The 24,549-nt window shown below is 34.5% G+C and overlaps 2 protein-coding genes across 3 annotated transcripts; both read right to left on the minus strand.

The window, feature by feature from the left end:
- Window positions 1-4,109: 4,109 nt before the first annotated feature.
- On the minus strand, window positions 4,110-22,194 carry LOC137400234 (glutathione S-transferase 3-like). Its single transcript, XM_068086565.1, has 5 exons — window positions 22,073-22,194; window positions 11,431-11,577; window positions 7,200-7,298; window positions 5,097-5,332; window positions 4,110-4,405 (listed from the first exon to the last, which is right to left on the minus strand). Exons 2-5 carry the CDS (start codon window positions 11,564-11,566, stop codon window positions 4,241-4,243), a joined length of 636 nt encoding a protein of 211 aa, XP_067942666.1. The 5' UTR covers window positions 11,567-11,577; window positions 22,073-22,194; the 3' UTR covers window positions 4,110-4,240.
- LOC137400057 (uncharacterized) lies at window positions 17,131-21,554 on the minus strand. Of its 2 annotated transcripts, XM_068086366.1 has the most exons (8): window positions 21,418-21,554; window positions 21,122-21,175; window positions 20,776-20,883; window positions 20,435-20,511; window positions 20,168-20,312; window positions 19,773-19,877; window positions 19,551-19,596; window positions 17,131-18,126 (listed from the first exon to the last, which is right to left on the minus strand). In XM_068086366.1, the coding sequence occupies exons 6-8, from the start codon at window positions 19,821-19,823 to the stop codon at window positions 17,903-17,905; spliced, it is 321 nt and encodes a 106-aa protein (XP_067942467.1). In that variant the 5' UTR covers window positions 19,824-19,877; window positions 20,168-20,312; window positions 20,435-20,511; window positions 20,776-20,883; window positions 21,122-21,175; window positions 21,418-21,554; the 3' UTR covers window positions 17,131-17,902. The 2 variants fall into 2 exon arrangements, with proteins under 2 accessions (XP_067942467.1, XP_067942468.1); XM_068086367.1 differs by lacking the exons at window positions 21,122-21,175; window positions 21,418-21,554 and having other exon boundaries at window positions 20,776-21,024.
- Window positions 22,195-24,549: the final 2,355 nt, after the last annotated feature.

The following is a 24,549-nucleotide window of genomic DNA, read 5'->3' on the forward strand; positions in this document are numbered from 1 at the left end:
GTTTTTCATTTCTGTGTGTATCCGGCCAATGCATAAGTCAAATATTTTAAAGCTTGAGGCATAGCTTAAACAGATTGATGAAAAACATTTCTTACTTTTTATCATACACATTTGCTCAAGGCTAAAACAGCTTATAAACAGTAGAAGATAGCGTAGTTGCCATTGACTAAGTTTCTTTACCTGATGAATTTAAGTAACTTAAGCTAGTAGCTTGAGCTAGTCGAATTATTTTTTATAGCAAGAGTTGTGTCCGTCTTTCCATAGGGCGTTAAGAAAAAATATTTCACCCCGCAGGAATTGCACCCATATATTCAGCAGATGCATGAATGCGAAGCCAACCACACCCCATAAAACCAAGCAGCCAGCTTGCAACAGCATGCAATAATTGTACCTATAATTATTACGCGTCATGATCTCTCAAGCAATCATGATTTTCAAGCATGCTAAATTAAGCAATTATTCCTTAGTATGGCAAGGTGCCCGTGTAGTGTAGTAGTTAGGGTGCCTGTCTCCAAAACCAGTGCTACCAAGTTCAATTACAGTATGAGCCATTAACTGGATATACAGACAAACAAATATTTAGATTTATGAATATAGATGCACGTACTAAACGGTGTGATACAAAGACACCAAAGAGTGTGATACAATGCGCATAACAAAAGGTGCCACAATGAACACATGAAGGAGTGATATAATACACACACCAACGGGTGATATAACACACACCAATGGTTGATACAATACACACACCAAGGGTATGATGCGATGCACACACCAAGGGTAATACAACGCACACATCAAAGGGTGATATAATACACACACCAAGGGGTGATACAATACACACACACCAAGGAATGATACAATGCATACACCATGGGTATGAAAAAGGCACATACCAAGGAGTGCGATACAATGCTTTTTCAATGACTGAACAGCAAGCTCTTGTTATTTCTTTAGTTCAAAAATTGAGAACATATCAATTACATCATACTTTCATCAGTCAGACCAATAGGATGTATATTAATATTTGGCGTAAACAAATTAATTGAAAATGACTTAGCAGAATTATTTATTTTGTAAGACAATCATTCCTAGACCAGTTCTGATGAAATATGATGAGATAATTTGCGTAGTAGAAACTAATCACAAAGTACACTAGCTCTTACACAATTAGAAATTACTCATGCAGAACTTTGAGAGTATCTTTACTAGCTACTAATAGTGATTGTAGTTGTTCCAGTTCTCTTCTTTTCTCTAGTTATATTATTTTATTTTCTATCATGCTGAGTAAAACCAAGACTGTGTAACCTGGTACAGTTCTACATAAAACAATATTCATACAATGCTAATTCATACAATTAATTTTACGCTTACAGATACCTTGTTATCTTTTGTTATTATCATCTATTGATATATTGATTGTTTTCTATGACCTGCTCATCATGATTGTATAATAAGTAGTCAACTAGATTTACAGTGTATTAATTTTGATTTAAGTTTTTTCTGCCAGATTTCTACAAGTATGGTGACCCAAAGGTTTTTAACTTTTTAAACCACTTTTTGTTTATCTAGCAGCTTTTTGCAACAGAGCTCAAAGGTCAAAGATGCTACAATTATTAACCAAGTGAGATATAATGCAAAGGCAATGTGGAACTTTGTGCGCATACCTCACCTTCTCCAGAGCTGCACACATTAAGGGAAAGTTACCCAAAAAGTGGAAGAGAAATTTGCTTTTTGTATACATGTGCTTTGGCATCACCAACTTACTGGGAGATTTAATCCATCAGAGTGCTTTCCTTTGACATGCAATTGACAATAATTCCGAAAATTTCCAACAAAAAACACTGAAATTATTCCTAACTGGTCCAGCCACAAAAGGTTTAATGTATTTATGAGACTTGCAATTTCAAAACATAGTGATGTCATGATGAGGCAATTCCACAATTTTACAATGTTGTTTTGCTTTTGCCTTTCAGTGTTTGCTAGAAATATATGTTTCCTTATTATACTATTACATTGATTTCTTATTGCATTATATAGCAAATAGTTCTGTTTATTGAACTAGTATCAATAATAAATTAGTGATTGTAAGGGCAGTATTTGCTGTTGTACTGTATAAAGTGCTCATTCCTTTAATTGTTATCACTAACAGTATCTTGGCAGTCCAATGATCACTTACAGTACCCTGGCAGTCCATTGTTCACTTACAGTACCATGGCAGTCCATTGATCCCTTACAGTACCCTGGCAGTCCATTGATCACATACAGTACCCTGGCAGTCCATTGATCACTTACAGTACCCTGGCAGTCCATTGATCACTTACAGTACCCTGGCAGTTCATTGATCACTTACAGTACCCTGGCAGTCCATTGATCACTTACAGTACCCTGGCAGTCCATTGATCACTTACAGTACCCTGGCAGTCCATTGATCATTTACAGTACCCTGGCAGTCCATTGATCACTTACAGTACCCTGGCAGTCCATTGTTCACTTACAGTACCATGGCAGTCCATTGATCCCTTACAGTACCCTGGCAATCCATTGATCACTTACAGTACCCTGGCAGTCCATTGATCACTTACAGTACCCTGGCAGTCCATTGATCACTTACAGTACCCTGGCAGTCCATTGATCACTTACAGTACCCTGGCAGTCCATTGATCACTTACAGTATCCTGGCAGTCCATTGATCACTTACAGTATCCTGGCAGTCCTGTACACTGAGAAACCGACAGATGCAATAACCATACCTACATATATTCTAGAATGTAGGAAACTGGTCAATTAATACAGTGTAGAGAGCTGGTCTACCAATGCTGGTATGTGCCAAGTGATAGGAAATTTGCCACTAGTTTCCCTCAATCAGGATCATCACCAGTAGATGAAGCAAAAGGTGAACTGGAACCACCGCAACTCTTCACTTTATAAGGTAGTTCTGTCAATGGTTGTACTGTAATTCCATTTGTAACGCTGTTCATAAACTGAAATGCTGGTTGCCAAAAATAATAGTAAAAATATCACCATAGCCAGGTGGTCTACAGTCTAGACCACCTGACCTGAAAACAACAGGTCGGGTTCCATTTTCAAAAGAGGCCACTTGCGATGACAAAAATGACGTCCAACCTTAATTTACTGTCTGCAACTGGGCGGGTCTCTAGTCGTCCCGGTTTCCTGACCACTGGACTCAGACATCTTTAGCCAAGAGCTCAGAGCAATTGCTTGCATACAATACTCTTAAAAAATGTGTGTAGCCTCTGCTTGCAACGAGCTAAGTGAATATCATACTTGGTCTTCAAAGGGTTGCTCATGCAGTGCTGTCAGTGTTACACTGCTACAACCACAAAAAAGCTAATGAGTATTGGCTATATAATGAGCTTACCAACATAGTCAATGTGCTGTTTTCTCTCAGGATAGTTCGAAGGTCTTTGAAATGAAACACTCAATGACTTGTTGCTGGGATTCTCTAGGAGTTTACCAGCAACTAACATTTATAATTACTGACAAGAAATTGATCACTCTCTGAAAAACTTCCCTAATTAGTGGTTCAGTAAAAGCCTTGCTAGTTAATCCTGATGAGTATTTTTTGCAACAACAGCATATTATGCTCTCAGAGTTTATTATATGCATTTTGGTTGAAAACAGTGTAAGTCAGTGCATTACTTGCTGCTTTTTACCTGTCGTTCATGCTAGGGCAATTTTCAGCAAAGTTTATGAAACAAAGCAGTAGTTTCGTCTGTTTAGTTAAAGCTCACCTAATATTTTGTGATCATTTTGTCTGACACACTGACTCAACTAATAGCTTTATGTAAGCCTGAGCATCATTAACTTTCCTCAAAATATTGAGCAATGATATAGATCTAGTTTCATTTACTAGAAAAGCAACAAACAATCCTACCATATCAATCCTTGACCCCCTCCCCCTACCCCCATTACACTTGAACATCTTTATTGCTTTGGAGATGTTCAAGTGTAATGGAAGACTCCATTAAAAGTTTTGTTTTAGAGTTTGTTAGAGATTCATCTTAAATAGAACTAAGAGTATGAGTGCTTAACAGCAAAGTTATGGCTTTCTATAACGCTCAAGCTTTATAAATATTATTGCAAACATTATTTATAGCATTATTATATTGCAGATATTTGTCTCTCACATTGAGTCTACTGAAGAAACTTTTAAAGAAGGCATATAAGTAAGAACAGTAAGAATAGAGTGTAGAACTATCGCTAGACTGTACAATGTTCAAATAGCCGTGATTGGTCGATCTGCCAGGTATTTACATATTACTGGGTCTGACTCAAAATTCAAAACAAATTCCTTGATCCACGGGGTTATCTCCATTGTGTCAGGATAGACTGGTCTCACCCATTCTAGTGTAGTGTACACCCACACATCTGCTAGTTGTATCTGAAACAAAGTTGTATACTAAACAATAATGCTATTGAGTGCGGCCTTTATCTTTTTTCGATTCTCTCTTGTAGATTTAGCTAGCTAAATACATAGGTACACATGAAATAGAAAAACACTGTGTATTCTTTTTTATAAGGAAGGCTTTGATTATTGAACTTTTGTAAAAACATGCCCTCAGATGTGAATATGTGTGTACAACTTGTCAAAGTTGTATATATTGCATAATATATATGTAATATACATTATGTATATTTCTATATATATATCTCTCAAAGTTTGTCATCAATCATTCGGTCTGTTCAGCTATAGCTGGTTAGTATATAGCAATGACAAATCCATATCGCAGAAGATTTAATACTGAAACCCCCCCCCCCCTTACCAGGCGATAAATTAACCAATTAAGCTAAGCGAGATGCAGCGGATTAGTTGTACATTATTATTGGCTCTTATTAGTAAGTTTACTAACTTCCTCAAATTAGCCATTGGCATTGTGCCAGGCTAATAGTAAGTGGCAGGCAATTACATTACCAGCCACTATTTATAAGCGGTCTTTTAATACCATGCAATGACGGGCATTCTGCTTGTATTATATATATTAGTTTATATTTAATGTGTATTATATGCGTATTATATACAGTATACCTTATATTATTATTAAATTTTACTATACTGCATGTATGTAGATCACCTGGTCACTAAATAGGAAGTTGTGTTCTCCTGTTTTCAAAGTTCTGATATACGCTAGTCGGCGTAACAAATCCTTTTTTGCTTCCTCTACAAGCTTCTCTCCATCCACCGGCTCTGGACGTCTTTTCCTCACTTTCCAAGAGAAGACCTTTGGAATAAAACTGTTGACAAATTCCTGGAGAGTCTCAGCTACAAGGTCATTGAGTGTCTCATTCCAAAGACCTTCTCCCACCAGCCCTGAAAGAAAACAGTACAGTGACTTAGTTTGTGAATTCATTAAAGATCAACTTGCACAACATTTTTGTAGATTTTATCAGAAAGTATCGGTATTTTTCTAGCATTTGTGATTGTTTTTTATGTTTGAGGTGATCTGACTGCCAAGATGTTTCAAGATTAAAATCGACAAAACTTGATTGTGGTTAAAACGCTCAGAAAAAAAAAGTGCGAAATGATGTCACTAGTCGTTATCGTTGCTGTAGTTGATATCAGCTATTGCAGACGAGTTGGAATGTTATATGTATGTGTTGAATATATGTCTCTATTCTGTCGGTTTCTTTGCAACTATAGAAATGATAATCCCACTTCCGTTTGATCTGAGTGTTTTAATCAGTTTTAATCTTGTAACGTCCGGCCAATCAGATCACTTAAAACATCAAAATTTAAACATATTTATATTTATTATACATAACGATATTTTGTTATAACATTTACTAAAAGTTTTGCGCAAGTTTATCTTAAAAGTTGCCTTGCAACAAAATTTACATTACAGTTATTTGATATCAAAAGATTCACCATGTCTTACTCTGCTGAATTGTAGGTGCCAAATATGTGGAAATGTGATTACAAGCTCTTAAAAGCTAAAAAACGAACAGTTAATCGGCGCCATCACGAGACTGTCGTAGATTGGAATCTCTTTCCAAAACGGCTCAAATGGGATGTAGTTGTACAAGATGGTAGATTCGCTGTAGATTGGAATCAGTTTATTTCTCTGACGTAGTCATTACATTTGGTTATTGTTTTGTCATGTGGTGTTCTCACGTGAATTGAAAAAACAAATGGCCAAAACAAAGCTCAATATAAAACTTCTCATAGGACTAGTTTATAACAAACACTTCGAGTTTTACGGAAAACCCCGTATCAAATATAGATGCTCGCCACTTTACAGTTTTGTTTCGGCTTGATCTAATCATCTAGTCGTAATCTGATCATGTGACCCATACTTCGCGAATAATTTCTGCAGCATTTTTCGATTATCACAGGTGACCAACAGGCTCGTCATGTTTATCAGACAATGATATGTACTCCTTCGAGCTAATTTTAAAATATTAAACGAATTTTCACGGTAGACTATAGGATATCAGTGCTGAAAGTGACAGCATTACACTGACGATAAAATAGACATGTAAGAACAATAGACATGGTTTTATTGAATCCGTGAAGTATATTTGTGAAAATATTTTGACGAATGAGGTTGCGTGAAAGTGTAAACAAAAACCATCTTGTACAACTACGTCCCATTTGAGCCGTTTAGGAAAGAGAATTCAAACTACGGCGGTCTCGTGTGGCTGCGATTAACTGTTAATTTTTGAGCTTTTAAGAGCTAGTAATCACATTTCCGCATATTTTGCACCTACAACACAACAGAGTAAGACAAGGTGAATCTTTTAATACCAAATAACTGTAATGTGAATTTTGTTGCAAGTCAACCTTTAAAGAATGTCGGTTTGAGAAAGATAGAACTTTGTCATCGGGTTTGTGTGGTTCATTGGGTTCATTGGGTTTTGTGCTTTATCAGGAAACATCCAGGTACCAAGAGAAGACAAAACTTTGCAGGGTCATTTCATCAAAATCTCTTTAGGCTGTTTAGAATAATAATAGCAACCTAAAATTGTGAAAACATTTCTAGTGTGTGAAAACATTAAACTATTTTATTGAGTTTGTTATATAACAAATTAAAATTTATAAAATTTTGTTTCTTGTTATATTGTAAGTTATTTTAACATATACTCAGTTCTCATTCAGCTGGTCAACAGAAATGCTCATGGATTCTGTTTTAAGTAATCAGTGCAGAAGAAGTTCTCCATAAATTATCAATGGAACTCACCAAACTTTTTAGCAACATATCTTGAGATGGTTGTGGAGTGGCAAAGACGTCCCTTGTTGGTGGTGTAAATGGGCAGCTGGCCAAGAGGTGCATCAATAGCTATAGATATACATGTAAGATTGTAGAACCATGATTCAGCATGAAGGTTTCAGGCAAGCCAGTATTTCAGGCAAGCTAAGTCAGCTAAAGATTGACCCCTCTTAAGGGGTTAGGCTTAGGTGATCTGCCCAAGTTAAATACTGACACCTTTTCTGCCGACAGACGTATGCGACCTGCCAAGGCTAAATAATGACCCCTTTTTGCTGACAGGCATAATTATCTTATCTGCTAAGTAAAGGCATTCGCCAGTAGCAGGCACGTTTAACCAATCATTTTGTAATCGTCGATGTATTTGATGCCATCACACAGGCCCATATGACCCTTGCCCATGCTTAGCCGCAAACCATCTGCTGAGTCATAAGTTCTTCTTAGCCTGTGGTTTCCCTTCTTTGGTGAATAAGTCTATTTAATACTGATATGTGAGAAAGTCCCTCTCCAGCAGTATTTGTTACCAAGCAAGCTGGAAAATGGCTAGCTATTCCTAATACTATTGTCATTATTAAAAATATGCTGAACAAAGAGGAGAGGGGAAAAGGGTGGGTGGGGTGATAAGGCAGGAAAGGTGAAGAAATTGGACAAAAGTAGCTATCAATTAGCAGCTATCTGGCAGTTACTAATTAGGTAGAACTTACATTTTATCAGCCACTATTAAATATGCATCAAATCACCCAAATCACATACCATGGTGTTACGTCTGAGCATGGAATTTGTAAAAGTTGCTATGGCACTCTGTTGCTAGCCAGAACAAGCTACGGCTGATCAACTGTCATGCAGTACGGTGGCTGTCTCACATTGTTCTTACGATTATAAAGCAATGTTGGCAATTTATAACCACACTCGAAAGACTAGACACCATATTAATAAAATAGAAAAGGAGCTAAGCTGTACATACTTTTATGATATGAATATCTTTATGTTATATTTTACATTTTAAATTTAATATTGGCAGTGCCGAAAATCTGCTGAATGCCTCAGAGAATGTTCCATTACAACAAACTACAGTTAGGTAATTGCCTTTTAGTGTTAGTTGATTTGGCAGAGAGCAATTTAAGATCGGATGTCTTTCCTGTAACCGCCAGTGGTTTTGCTGAGAATTAGGTAAGCCCCAGCCCGGTTGTTCACTAGACCACTAGGCCGCAGGTGCTTCCTAGCATCTTCTATAGTCTATAACAACACTAGTAGAGATGTTCTAATTGTGACAGAGATTGCATGCGGATGACTGGTTTTCTATTGCAGTAAACCAGCATTGTTATTTTTACTGTTTTGTTTGACTACTGACTACAAATAAAACTATCATGCAAGTAGCTGAAAAAACTGCTTTATAGCTTAAAAATCAATGGGGTACACTACGGTTTTCTCAAAATGGACATAGGCATGTCCTACTTGTCATGATACTTTCCAAAGGCTTGGTGTACAGATTTTGTGAGCTTTATTGGCTAGCTTCTGAGGTGGTTTCTAATAGCCTACTCTAGGTTTCTTTCAGGGTTGCCTACCCTAACATAAGATCAATTTAAGACCGATGCCCTTCCTGAAACCTAGTAAGGGCTTAAACCACTGACCTGCTGCTTGGCAGAACAGAGTACTGAGGAAGAGTACACCACAGGAAGAGCCATTAATTATTTTGGCTTATATCAAACGCACTCTAGGAAAATATTCTTTTATTAAGTGCGCTATAATGTTAAGCTGGAGTTATCTATCCTTGTCCATTTTCTCTCGCGCTTTCCACGTGGTGGAAGTTATTATTTTTCCCTAAGACTTGGTATGTGTAAATGGCGTTTCTGTTAAAGTAGAAACAAATTAACAGAGTAGTTTTGAGAGCAGTATCACACGAAGTAATCATGATTGAGGATTGGACGTTAGTTAAAATTTACCAAGTGGATAAAAATTGACGAAGCACTTTAGGTTTTATAGCTTGATTAGAAGTTGATAACGAAACTCTGATGTACTAATTAGACAAATTAACTTGCAAGAACTCAATGCCATTCATTAACGAAAATGCATGTATAATAGTCACAACCCTTATCCTCTACTTTCACTCCATAGCTGCAGGGGTTATAGCCTGTGTTAGTGAGAATAGTGATTAATTTCAGTGTTAATATGTTACTACTATAATAATGTTATTGTTACTACTGACAAGGTTTTGTATCATTATATCATCTTACTGTAGCATTTTATATTGATTGCTGGTCAAAAAATATCGAAAATTAGAGATTTTTGAATTGCTAGGTATGTAGCCATTCACTAGCCTATATGTATAAATATTTTAAAGCTGTTTATACATTATTATCAACAAAGGAAAACTCTAATCAAGAAGGTATTGAAGCAAAATGATTACCTACAGTATTCTCACCTTGTGTTTTTAATATGAACATGGTATAATGTTTATATATTTTTGATATAGACTATACAACAGCATATACAATATTCTTATCTTATGTGTTCTATATGCACTTGGTATAATGTTTATGTATCTTTGATATAATTATATTAATAAGACATCATATAGTTTAAAAGAAGCCGTGGGGGGAAGAGAAAAGGTTTAAAAAAGAATGATGAGTGAACCTGAAAACAACAGGCAAAGGAAGTTTAAGAAAAAGGCCATTGATAGTGTTTTGGTGGTACTAGTACTTGCTACCCAATCTGGCCTTGAGCTTGTTTGGTACCTTGCTCTTTAATTGTAGCACAGAGCTTTTAATGAGCATTCTGTCGACCCTTTAACGATGATAACAAACATAGATTCTTAGATTTGTTCAGACAAACAAACTATTAATGGCTGTGATGACACCAAAGCGAGGTGAAAGCTTGAGTTAGAAATGAGTGTGATGACCAGATGATTGCAGGTTCTATCTACAATGAATGGGCTATCAGAGTTGCTGGTAAGAAATTTACTCTGAATGGTTGAAGTTTCAACAGATAGGTTAGCTAAATATTATGTCTACACTGATCAATCTTTAACAGGTCTGCTTTGGCTAGAATATTAGGATTATCAATTGTTAAATGAATAATAAGTATGTATCAGAATTGTTTTTTCATTAAAATTACAATAATTTTTATATTTTAATAACAGTAAATCCTAACTCTATCATTACAGTTATCATGTACTAGCAGTAAACCTATAGATGCCTTAGATTTCTTTTCTTTCTAATCCCATAACATTTAGGTGGGTGTTTAAGAAGCTACTTTCCAGGAGTTACACATTGTTGAAGAAAATATATTTTTAGCAACCTAACAGAAGGCACCGGAGCACACCCGCGCGAAGTTGAGAGGAAAACCGCAAAAAATTCAAAACACACTAACAGGCACGCATACACACTCCCACACAAGCGTGGGCACAAAATAGCGGAGTGAGATTTTTTAATATAGGCTAGCATTGAAGCTTGCCTATCCCCTTTTTATTTTCAATCAAGTCGCTCACTGCATGTGTGTAGATTTTTAATGCAAATTGCTGCATTAGTTTCACAACAACAATTCAAGAAAGCATTCTTTGGGCGTGGTTGTCCTTAATGCATAATGCACACTTGCATTCTTGAGCTTCTACTCAGATGGGTGTTTTAATAGCGGGTTTTTAGGAGCCGATGGATGTTTGATTAAAAAATCTGATTAATCCTATATGTGTATAGAGTGAGCTAAGAATATCTTTATGAGTTCACCAAGTATAAAAAAATAGCTTAGAATGATGGCCGGCTTGCTGTCATGAGCCGGAGGATAGATTTCTTTCATTATAAATCAGACAGTCAGCAGGTGAGTGTTTAAGAGACTGGTTCTCAGAAACTAAACAGCATTTTGAAACCAGATATTTTTAGCGATCTGGTGGATTGCACAGAGCATATACGAGTGAAGTTTAGAGGAAATCTGTCAAAGAATGTAGAAATGTATAGCATTTTGCCTGAATTAACAAACACATGCACACAAAATAACAAAATAGGATTTATTGATATACATGTAGATTATGTTTGTGTAATTTGGTTTTGAGCTTTTTCTTAAAAGTTGATTTGTACGGGATACTGAGTAAGCACCCGTGTATTATGTACATTGGCTGTCTAATATTTTAAACACATTGGCTATGTGACAATGAATACTGGCAATGCAAGTCAGCATGTCACATAAACTGTCCAGATAAGGTGGTACCTACTTGACTTTATCTGAGGCCATTTAGAAGCATCAAGCCGATCCTCTGCCAGTTTCTCACCAGCGAGAGCATGAAGCATACGGATTGTTTCACCTCGAGCTCGCATATCAAAATAAATCATCTTATTCTGTTCTGCCATGATAGTGAGTTCTGTAAAGCGGTAGCTAATCGATACGGAAAGCACAATAATATAAAAAGTTACAACACATTTAACTTATTTTGCATTACAACCATATTGCATCACATGTAATAATATTTTAATATATTGCTACACTATATTAAAATTTGTTTAATTGTATTTTGCTACATTGCACCATATAATACCATATGGTATGATATTGTGTGATAGTAGATTACAGTATATGACATCATACGATATTATATGTTACGATATGATATCATATCATGTGACATACTTATCGATATGACATGATACAATGTGAAATGGTATGGTATAATATTATAATATAGTACAATTATAATATATTACATTTCATTATTTAAATTGTGAAATGGTATGATATAATATTATAATATACTACAATTATAATATACTGTACTATATTTCACTATATTATATCGTGAAATGGTATGGTATAATATTATAATATAGTACAATTATAACTCACTATATTATGTCATGCTACATTAGTCAATGTAAATTATTTCAGTATAGCCGCCAACAAAATTACAAAAGCAAAGTATCATCCAATTGATCGTACAGTTGTGGACAACACGCTCACTGGCCGATCCTACTTGACTTGGTTATAAAGTAGTATGGTGTACTCAATCGCAGAACAAACTACCATAATTTTTCTTTTGCATGTGAGCCAATTACATAGAAAACCTAAAAGCACTTTAAGATACTAAAGAATACATATACTTATGGTGCGTTTACACTGGCCGACACCGACTCCGATTAGGTGCCAATACCCCGACTCAGACAGGTACCTCCGACATTTCACGTATGGGTGCCGACACCGACTCCCACTTTACATTGCAACGATCAAACGATTTTTGTCGGTACCAACAGCCAATCACAGCGTTTCGCCGTTCTGACCTTCACCCGACCACGCGAAGACGATTAAACTTAAAACACATAAAAATCAACGCGCTTGATGTGGAAAATTATATACTAGTACTACACTACTACTACTGCTCCTACTACTACTGCTAGAAGCAACTACTGAATGCCAAGCAATAAATGAATGATGAGGCAATGAAAATCCGAGCAAAGAACTGTACGTGCAGTTCTTTCGTCCGAGTAATTACAATAAATAAAATGAATAATGAAGAAGATTGAATGGTGAATGTATATTTGTGGTAGTAGTAGTGCGATGGACGCCGGGCCAACACTTTACACTTCTTGTAATTATTTGTTTGTATATATTTTATATGTCTGTAAATATTTTATTATATGAGTTGTCCTTTTTATTCTCTCTTTATTGCCTTTTTATTGTTGGCCTTGTTACTCGTTATGCTATCAATTGTCGTCGTTTATGTTGTCATATCAACGCACTAGCGGGCCTAATAATTGGCCATTTAAACATTGCTAGCCGGTGTTCTCACTCGGTCCCGTTAGCCGGAACGGGCAATTTTATTGTATATAAGGGAGCAACGCTCACTTAGTGGACAGAGCAAATGTCCGTACGCTCCTCAGCTAGTGAATTTCCTTCGCTAATAAAACATTGAATGAAATCACACGCAATTTATTTCTGTATGACATAATCTAAATCGTGCCAAGTAAGGGCCGGCAAATTTCTTGACAGTTGTATTTACAGTCGTACTAGTAGTAGAACTAGTAGTAGTCGTACAACTGGCTATTCACTTTTAATTAATTTAAATTAAAGAAAAAAACTTGATTTTTTGGTACTCTCGCGTTCACATCGTTGCTAGCCATGCTGGTTCACTATTAAAAAGAGAACGAGGGAAAGTTTAATGACAGTCTTCTAGCCTCTCATTAAACCTAGCCCTTTCGTTTCATAAACTTAGCACTGTCATTAAAGCCTAGGCTCATTTAACCAGAGGCTCCTAGCTTCTGATTGGCTGATGAGCGCCCGACTTGTCGGTGCAACCGGGCACTGCTGGGTAGCTCCGACACCGACTTTCAGATCGGTGCCGACACCGATTTTTCTGTTCACACCTACCGACACCGACACCGACGGTCAGATATAAAAAAGATAACGATTTGTGAGTTTCTAGCCGCAATTCCTAAATCGGTTGCGGAATGTACACAAAAATAAATTTTGGCGCCTACAATATAACTGAACGTTGACAAGGTCGTTTCTATGGAACTACAAAACTGCTAATGCTAGTTGTACCGCGTAGTTGTAGGAGGCTGTTGTTGTAAATGGTTTTTAGTATACTCTTGAATAGGGCTTGTACATTGATACTATTATTATTACAAACTATTACATATGTACTACATTGCAAAGCAGTTATTTTATATGACTACAGCAAGTTTTGGCTTGCCCATAAAACAGTTATACTTTTTCTTCTAATTACAATACAAATTAGAACCTGACTTTTCAGCAATTATTAGCCTAGCTACAAAACAGTTATATTTCTATTTAATACACGTTAGAACCTGACTTTTCAGCAATTATTAGCCTGGCTACAAAACAGTTATATTTCTATTAAATACATGTTAAAACCTAACTTTTCAGCAAATATTAGCCCAGCTACAAAACAGTTATATTTCTATTTAATACACGTTAGAACCTGACTTTTCAGCAAATATTAGCCCAGCTACAAAACAGTTATATTTCTATTAAATACATATTGGAACCTGACTTTTCAGCAAATATTAGCCTAGCTACAAAACAGTTATATTTCTATTAAATACATGTTAGAACCTGACTTTTCAGCAATTATTAGCCTAGCTACAAAACAGTTATATTTCTATTTAATACACGTTAGAACCTGACTTTTCAGCAAATATTAGCCCAGCTACAAAACAGTTATATTTCTATTAAATACATATTGGAACCTGACTTTTCAGCAAATATTAGCCCAGCTACAAAACAGTTATATTTCTATTAAATACATATTGGAACCTGACTTTTCAGCAAATATTAGCCTGGCTACAAAACAGTTATATTTCTATTTAATACACGTTAGAACCTGACTTTTCAGCAAATATTAGCCCAGCTACAAAACAGTTATATTTCTATTAAATACATATTGGAACCTGACTTTTCAGCAAATATTAGCCCAGCTACAAAACAGTTATATTTCTATTAAATACATATTGGAACCTGACTTCTCAGCAAATATTAGCCTAGCTACAAAACAGTTATATTTTTATTAAATACATGTTAGAACCTGACTTTTCAGCAAATATTAGCCTAGCTACAAAACAGTTATATTTCTATTAAATACATGTTAAAACCTAACTTTTCAGCAAATATTAGCCCAGCTACAAAACAGTTATATTTCTATTTAATACACGTTAGAACCTGACTTTTCAGCAATTATTAGCCTGGCTACAAAACAGTTATATTTCTATTAAATACATGTTAAAACCTAACTTTTCAGCAAATATTAGCCCAGCTACAAAACAGTTATATTTCTATTTAATACACGTTAGAACCTGACTTTTCAGCAAATATTAGCCCAGCTACAAAACAGTTATATTTCTATTAAATACATATTGGAACCTGACTTTTCAGCAAATATTAGCCTAGCTACAAAACAGTTATATTTCTATTAAATACATGTTAGAACCTGACTTTTCAGCAATTATTAGCCTAGCTACAAAACAGTTATATTTCTATTTAATACACGTTAGAACCTGACTTTTCAGCAAATATTAGCCCAGCTACAAAACAGTTATATTTCTATTAAATACATATTGGAACCTGACTTTTCAGCAAATATTAGCCCAGCTACAAAACAGTTATATTTCTATTAAATACATATTGGAACCTGACTTTTCAGCAAATATTAGCCTGGCTACAAAACAGTTATATTTCTATTTAATACACGTTAGAACCTGACTTTTCAGCAAATATTAGCCCAGCTACAAAACAGTTATATTTCTATTAAATACATATTGGAACCTGACTTTTCAGCAAATATTAGCCCAGCTACAAAACAGTTATATTTCTATTAAATACATATTGGAACCTGACTTCTCAGCAAATATTAGCCTAGCTACAAAACAGTTATATTTTTATTAAATACATGTTAGAACCTGACTTTTCAGCAAATATTAGCCTAGCTACAAAACAGTTATATTTCTATTAAATACATGTTAAAACCTAACTTTTCAGCAAATATTAGCCCAGCTACAAAACAGTTATATTTCTATTTAATACACGTTAGAACCTGACTTTTCAGCAAATATTAGCCCAGCTACAAAACAGTTATATTTCTATTAAATACATATTGGAACCTGACTTTTCAGCAAATATTAGCCTAGCTACAAAACAGTTATATTTCTATTAAATACATGTTAGAACCTGACTTTTCAGCAATTATTAGCCTAGCTACAAAACAGTTATATTTCTATTTAATACACGTTAGAACCTGACTTTTCAGCAAATATTAGCCCAGCTACAAAACAGTTATATTTCTATTAAATACATATTGGAACCTGACTTCTCAGCAAATATTAGCCTAGCTACAAAACAGTTATATTTTTATTAAATACATGTTAGAACCTGACTTTTCAGCAAATATTAGCCTAGCTACAAAACAGTTATATTTCTATTAAATACATGTTAAAACCTAACTTTTCAGCAAATATTAGCCCAGCTACAAAACAGTTATATTTCTATTAAATACATGTTAAAACCTAACTTTTCAGCAAATATTAGCCCAGCTACAAAACAGTTATATTTCTATTAAATACATATTGGAACCTGACTTTTCAGCAAATATTAGCCCAGCTACAAAACAGTTATATTTCTATTAAATACATATTGGAACCTGACTTCTCAGCAAATATTAGCCTAGCTACAAAACAGTTATATTTCTATTAAATACATATTGGAACCTGACTTTTCAGCAAATATTAGCCCAGCTACAAAACAGTTATATTTCTATTAAATACATATTGGAACCTGACTTTTCAGCAAATATTAGCCCAGCTACAAAACAGTTATATTTCTATTAAATACATATTGGAACCTGACTTCTCAGCAAATATTAGCCTAGCTACAAAACAGTTATATTTTTATTAAATACATGTTAGAACCTGACTTTTCAGCAAATATTAGCCTAGCTACAAAACAGTTATATTTTTATTAAATACATGTTAGAACCTGACTTTTCAGCAAATATTAGCCTAGCTACAAAACAGTTATATTTCTATTAAATACATGTTAAAACCTAACTTTTCAGCAAATATTAGCCCAGCTACAAAACAGTTATATTTCTATTAAATACATATTGGAACCTGACTTCTCAGCAAATATTAGCCTAGCTACAAAACAGTTATATTTTTATTAAATACATGTTAGAACCTGACTTTTCAGCAAATATTAGCCTAGCTACAAAACAGTTATATTTCTATTAAATACATGTTAAAACCTAACTTTTCAGCAAATATTAGCCTGGCTACAAAACAGTTATATTTCTATAAAATACATGTTAGAACCTGACTTTTCAGCAAATATTAGCCTAGCTACAAAACAGTTATATTTCTATTAAATACATGTTAAAACCTAACTTTTCAGCAATTATTAGCCTGGCTACAAAACAGTTATCTTATTTCAACTTCATGGACTTGAAGAGCAAGTATTAGACTGGCTACATAAAAGTTTTATGACATTATACAAACTAAAGCTTAGAGTTATGAGAAGGTATTATCATTGTATGTTGTATGTAAAAGTTATATACTATTTAGATTTACATAGCATTTCTCAACGAAATATAATATGTACCAAATAGAAAAACCATTGAAAAAGTTGAATACACCAAGTTGCAAAATTGTGTAAAGAAAAAGTATACACTGAGTACAGCTGAGTACACACTGCCTTGATGCATATTCCACTAATGCAAACAAACTGACTAGAAATACAGGATGGCTAAACTATATAAATGTATGCAACATAAAAGTTAATAAAACAGTAGTTACTACTGGATCAGGGCATCAAATAAAAGGTAATACACTATAATAGTCCAGTGTGAACAAACAATAAAATTTTGTTTTAAAACATATTGAAGATATGCCAGTTATCCGCATACATGTGTACATTGGAAAGCATAACAGGAAAGCATATGTTTAGCTATGCGTAATGGATTTTTCCATACCATAATATGCTGGAGATGGCCTACTATTGTCATCTTTTGGAGTCAACTTCTTACACCATGACTCGTAAGCTTCTAGTACAGCTGGACTCAGTCTAATAAGTTGCCGACTAATGACCGGATAGTCAGAGCTACTCTCTTTAAGATAATATAAAATGGTCTCATTTACCGTCTGAATACCATAATATGTTCCAGATATATGCTCCTGTCGACAATGTTCCTAATCTTCGGCTGGAACTACATTAAATACACCATAACTAGTATGGTGTGTTTTATAGCGCTTCAGGTACTTGATTTTATAATACATAAGCTGAGCATCTAGTGAGACAGCAGGAAATTCCACAGGGTTTTCTGTAAGCTCCTTGCCATTCCAGTTGGTAGCTTCATGATCTTCTGTTGTCGTGAAACACTTCACTGCTCCAACTCTGGTGGATTCTTCCTTGGCTATTACACAAATAAATAAATAGAAAACATTACAGACTACTCCACAAAGTTTTGATCTAGTTAACCCTTTGCTTCCAAAATCCATAAAAGCCCGGAATACGAGCATTGTCTCAGCGTACGGATCTCGAAATAATTCGGCCTTCGATAGACCTTTTTTAAAATATATTATTTATTAAAAAAACAGCATTAAAATGAGTAATTTGATCAATTTCCGTCGGCTTTGTAATACTGTTTTGAGGTTATAAATAATACCTAATACGCATGTGCAAGCAATACACTTTGCAAAGATGTGTTCTTTTATGGAAATCTATTCATCATGAACACACGCGATTTTTCATGAAACACATAGATTTTTCAAGTTAGAAGATCTTTTTGCCATGATATGCGACCGGTTATATTCTGTTTCACTGCCTGGTAAATTCATATCTATAGATGAAAGCTTGCTGGCTTGGAAAGGATGACTTGGACAACCAGTTTCTTTGCAAACTCTTGCAAACATATGACACTGTGCAGATGCTTATCATAAACCATTTTCACAGAGTTATTGCTTCCAAAAATGTATTTGTTATCGATGTTTTATGATAGAAAGGTGGCAACATTGACACATCACAATGTTGATAGAAATATTCACAGACGAATAACTTTGCAGGGACGATCTACAGGGAATAAATGGCTGCCTGTTGAGAAATTTCTAAGCTTTCAAATGCATATTCATTTATAGCTCTATTCCAATTTGCATGTACGTTATAGCGAAGTTTAGGCGACATTGTCAGGCCTCCATTTTTCGCTGGTCTTTTGGGTCACGCACTGAGAATTTCGAGTGGTGCTCCCGCAATGCATCGGAGCTCATAACTCCACTTTCAATGCTCTTTGACGACCAATTTTTTTTGCAAATTGTTGAGAACCTATGAATCCGTGCATGTATTATTTATACAACATTGCCAATTACCTTTATCAATTAGGAAAATACAATTGAAAATGGTGTATAAAAAAAATTAATAGCTTCAACAAATTGAGACTTTTGCTGGAAAGCATTTGCAAGCTATCTGCATAGAAAAATATCAGCTTGTAGAGAAATTTCTCAGCTTTCCTATGCATATTAATTTATGTAACTATCAGAATAGTGATGTAAGTTACTGCAGTTTTTATGCAGTCATGCCGAAGGCTCAAATCGCCCTAGTAATTGCCTCCGTACGGTGGTATTTTCCCGGCCGTAAGCGCGCCGTAGCCAAAGGGTTAAGAACATGCATTAGATATATATAAAGCAGGTAATGTCCATAGATACCAACACTATACTATTTAAAGATATCAGAATAGTATTCTCATGCTCTAGATTGGTGAACACAGTAAAATAATTTTTATGTATTATTATGATACAAATATAAAACTTGTTAGCCTGAATGTGACTTACATCTTCAACCTACCTGCTTCAATAGAGAGCTTGATATCCGCCAATGCTCGACCATCTTCCTAACATAAATAAAGACAACTGGTTAAAAACGAAATTCAATGCAAAAATGTTAAAAAGTTGTTAGTTCAGGTTGAGAAAATTAAACCAAATAAGTGAGGAAGTATCTTAACATCTATTTACATACAAGATATACAGATGTGCTAAATCTGCTGGGAATAGTTATTGTTTCACATACCTTTATACTTGCCAATAATTCTTTACGGTATGTGGAAGGATTTAAAGACATATCACCATCTTTTCTATTTTCTAGCTCAAACGATTCAACATATCGTTGCGCATGCTGAAAATATTAATAACATTATAAAAATGGAGATTCTTAGAATTATTCTTTAGTAAGTTTACAACAACAAAAATGTGCCGAATATCTAGAAAGTTCAAGATTATTGCATAACCCCCTACAAGGAATCACACTAATTTTGGTGAAAAAAAATTGTGGTTAACAGTGAAAATTGACAGAATAGGACTAGGTTCCTTAGTAATAGTTAATGTGTAGATAAATAATCCAACCAGACGTTTCCTACTAATAATTGTTGAAGTCTTGAGACCTCTACGAATGAGAGTGTCACTCACCTTGATAACATACAGTCCACAGCTTCACCTTGGTAACATACAGTCCACAGCTTACACAATCTTTCTGTTGCATAGCCGTCACAGCATGTTGTCACTATCTGTCACAGCATAATCAGCAAACCTCTCATCAACAGAAACAAGCTTCCTGTAAATATTGTTGCTAACAGTGAGCTTTTGGATTAAACCATTTATGCTAGAATGCAAAGGCAATAACTGTTGCTTTTTGTAAGATTTACCGACAAACCTAGTGAAGAATTTCATGCTCACCTTTTTTCAATGGTCTGTTGTCCTTTGTAAGAAAGAGAGTCCATTGAATGAATTTTTCAAAGTTTCCTATCTACCAGCTGCAAACAGAGTACCGTATACAACTTGTATATAAAGCTATGCAAGCTAATGCAAGTTGCATGTTATAGATACACGCAGAGCAAGTATTTCCGTGTCTACAAAACAGTTACCTTATTCAAGTTACATGCTATATAAAAGATGTGCTGTTTTAAATTTTTAAAACAATTATAATAACTATGCACAGCCATGCAACACTAATTGTTCTCAAAATTAATATCTTGACATAGTCTTTTAGTATAAAAGTGCAGCATAAGAATACTAACCATTAGGGAGTAATGACTTCGCTCAGAATCATGTCTTGGTACTATAATAATGTCAGCAGGCTGGTCTAATGCGTTAGTGAGACTATCATGGATCAGTAGAGCATGAAACTGAAAATAAACATTTGATAAAGATAAAAAAGTTAACGAATAATACAATATGGCAAAATCTTTTCTGCTCCGTTAAGCGTTGCATAATAAGTTTATAAAATATATATTTTGTTGATGTAGCAAAAATTATGATAAAATTAATCCCATGATGAACTTTTACCGCTGATTAAATGAAATAGAGATACTTTGACAGCATCACGTCACATCAACTTTAGATCACAACCTCAGAAAGACATACCTTGATTGTTGATTTCGACTTGGAAATCGCCAGTTCTATGCCAACATCTACCACCTAAAATAATTAAAATAAAATCTAAAACTTGATCCAATATTTCGAAGGAAAATTACAATTAGAAATTTAACAGACTGCACTAGAAGACACTGTTGCCACACAAACTGTCATCAAGAACATAGTTGCTTATAAAACATCTGTCTAGGATCTATTTTTAGCAGCGTAACATTTTATTAAGAACAGTAAACCTTTTTGGTATTTTTTCAATGTATTATGTTTTTATCACTCTTTTATATGTATACCTTATATTTCTAGTATCTAGAATAAATCTAGACATTTCCAGCACCAGCAAAACACCAGTAACCATTCTTTAATGCCAGTAATCATTCTTAATTTACAAGAAGAAGAGTTTTGACTGCAAGCGTGCAGCACGATGCTGGCCCACGATGCCGCTCGCATTAAAAATGCAAAAAAGAAACAAATATTGCCCGCTAGAGCAGGACGTTTAACACTGATGTCAAAGGTTTCTTTTAAAAACTATACAAAACTATTTTCTTACGTCAATGGTACTACTGATTACATATAATCGCCAACACAGCTACACAGTTTTCAAACCGAGTTAGGAACTGCGGTCTAGAAACTCACAAATCGTTATCTTTTTTATATCTGACCGACACCGACTCATCAAATTTGTCTGTGCACGACAAAATCGGTGACAAAATCGGCCAGTGTAAACGCACCATTAGGCACACATTGTATTTAGTGCAAGCTCTACTGGGGAGTATGAAGAAGAATATAAAACCTAGTTAGTAAATGACTTCTACAGCGCTATCAATTAGTAGAATATATTACATTTCAGGAGCAAATTTAATTGTGAAAGTATATACAACATACAGTGAACTTTTAAAAACTTTTTTTAAGTATTAAAGACAGAGGTTGAAGCTAATTAGACACTACCTTTTATTCCAGTTGATCTATCCGATGTTTAACATCCGCAAGCAATCACTGATAAACTCTGTCCGTGTGCCAGTATATCTTATGCAGAGAAAATGCTGGTCATCTGACACCTTTGAGTGGAAATCTGCCAAGCTGAGTGGCCTGGAAATGACTTAACAATGATCTAACGTAATGCTTATATTTCCCACCAAGGTTTTAGTAGTGCGCGCTAGATTTGTATCTATTGGCTCTTGTCTATTGATACAGCCACAGACTGGAGGAAGTCTAATGTGAGCTATATTTATCAGCACAGCGATCAGTATTTATATGCAGAGGGTTAGTAAGTTACTGCATAGAAAGTGCATATTGAATCTGTTGTGATACACTTGGACACTAAGAACAGTCTGATAACACGAGTAAAAACACAAAGTAAGAAACTAGTGTAGAGAGTGGAATCACTAACCCTAACCGAGCAGTGTGTGGTTACTAACATTTACCGATGAACATGCTACCCAATGTATCTTGGGTTTAATAACCTGGTTGACTGTTTGGCAAACTCTTGTTTACTAACTTGACAAACCAACTTGCAAGAACTCAATGCTATTAACCCTAATACATGTAACAATAGCAACAATTATTCTAGGTTTTTCCTCTGCCTAATGACAACAGCAATTGTAGCCTGGAGTTGTTAAAATAATGACAGCTCTAATTTTTAACCATGATTATAGTATTTGCTTAGGAGTTATGTACTCTATGTGAGATAAAGGAATACTTATATTAATATCTACAACAGTTGGCCATAAGGTAAGAGATAGAGAGCATACTGGTGAACCAAATAATAAACAGTTGTACCCAAGTAACAGATGAATAAATAGTATACATATGTAAATAAATATATTTAATATATATGTGTGCATGCGTGCGTGAGTGTGTGCGTGTGCATGCACATGTATGTATATTACATATTATATGTTTATACACATATATCATATGTAATATATGTAGGCCTTATATACATTACATATATACCTATATAATATGTAATATATATGAGTAAAAGTGTAAAATCTGAGCAGAGTGCTCAATGATAAAATCAGAGCAAGTTAAAATCAATAAAACAGATTGTAACTTTAGATATAACACTTTATTACTGATAGTTTCATGTTTGGTAAGAGCAATCTTTTAAAGATTGCTCTTACCAAACATGAAACTATTAGTAATAAAGTGTTATATCTAAAGTTATAGTCTGTTTTACTAATTTTAATATGTAATATATGTAGATATATTACTATATTAATAGTGCATATATAATAATAGTAGAAGATATATTACTATAATCTGTAATAATAATGGTACATGTATCACTATGACAATAATAGAGATAATAATTAGTAGTATTATATTATTGTAAAACTATTTTGCTAATAACAATTAGAAATGGCATAAGCAGGGAGCATGATTAAGGGTGATGAAAAGGAATCTTGTATTCATATAAGATATTCATAGCATAAGTTAGCCTGTTCACAGGTATGTCAGGATTTGTTTACTTCTGACGTTTGTAAAAGAAATTCTATCTGAGACAAGCCTGAGAGTAAAGTATGGTGTTCAGTTTAGCGTTTTTATTTAGTTATTTATAAAGCAGACAAAACACTCCAAAGTAAAAAATGTCATATGATAAATAAGCACAGTGGATGCTCCTACAACGTTAATAATCCTTTCTGGAAAAGTTTGTGCTATAGCGATTTTACGTTATACTTCTTTCAGATTTTCCCATTTAGGGATCTCTACCGCAAATGGTATATTCTGGTATAGAACTTATTGGGACCATTTGCTCATGAGATCTTTTGGCACACGAGCGATTTTGCATTATACAACCAGTAAAATACATGTAAATTGCCTAATCTGCTCTAAGGTTTCCACAAATTCACTCCTTTGGCCTTTTCAGAAGAAAAAAACTAGACAACTTTTTAATTTAAAGACTGCACCGTAACTGTTGTGTTATTAGTTTGTATTGACAAGTTTTTGACTTTTTCTTATCAATTGTACTCAGTTTATAGTTCATGATTATGATAATTTTACAAAATATAAAGGAGAGCGCACAGCTGCAATGTCAATTTGCATCAGCTCTATTCATTTTTTTTCGACAGTAACGCTTATTCTGAAAAGGAAAAGTATAGCAAAATATTTAATAAGTCTAAAATAAAGTAAAATAAAAATATAACTTTACAATACGTTTTAGGAGCAGTGTTTGTCCGACTGTTTATTTATTCATCACCAGGGTTCAAGATTAGGATAAGTTATTCTTTTCCACAAGAATAAAACTCGTGGCATTCAGTTTGGTAGACCGACACTCAAACACCTGCACCTATAGACGGCCTTGAAGGTTGACTTGCAACAAAATTCACATTACCGTTATTTGATATGAAAAAATTCACCATGTCTTACTCTGTTGTGTTGTAGGTGCAAAATATGTGGAAAGGTGATTACAAGCTCTTAAA

This window comes from Watersipora subatra, chromosome 7, assembly GCF_963576615.1.
Source record: "Watersipora subatra chromosome 7, tzWatSuba1.1, whole genome shotgun sequence".
In the NCBI taxonomy this organism is placed as follows: Eukaryota; Metazoa; Bryozoa; class Gymnolaemata; order Cheilostomatida; family Watersiporidae; genus Watersipora; species Watersipora subatra.

Bases quoted from the DNA above. Each gene is read 5' to 3' on its own strand.
- LOC137400234 (XM_068086565.1), bottom strand. From the start codon at position 11,566: ATGGCAGAACAGAATAAGATGATTTATTTTGATATGCGAGCTCGAGGT. The intron at 7,299-11,430 runs GTAGGTACCACC...GTATATCTATAG, and splicing joins ATGGCCTCAGATAAAGTCAA to CTATTGATGCACCTCTTGGC. The intron at 4,406-5,096 runs GTGATCTACATA...ACTTTGTTTCAG, and splicing joins ACTTCCTATTTAGTGACCAG to ATACAACTAGCAGATGTGTG.
- LOC137400057 (XM_068086366.1), bottom strand. From the start codon at position 19,823: ATGTCTTTAAATCCTTCCACATACCGTAAAGAATTATTGGCAAGTATA. The intron at 19,597-19,772 runs GTATGTGAAACA...TATTTATGTTAG, and splicing joins AATTATTGGCAAGTATAAAG to GAAGATGGTCGAGCATTGGC. The intron at 18,127-19,550 runs GTAGGTTGAAGA...TTTGTGTAATAG, and splicing joins CAAGCTCTCTATTGAAGCAG to CCAAGGAAGAATCCACCAGA.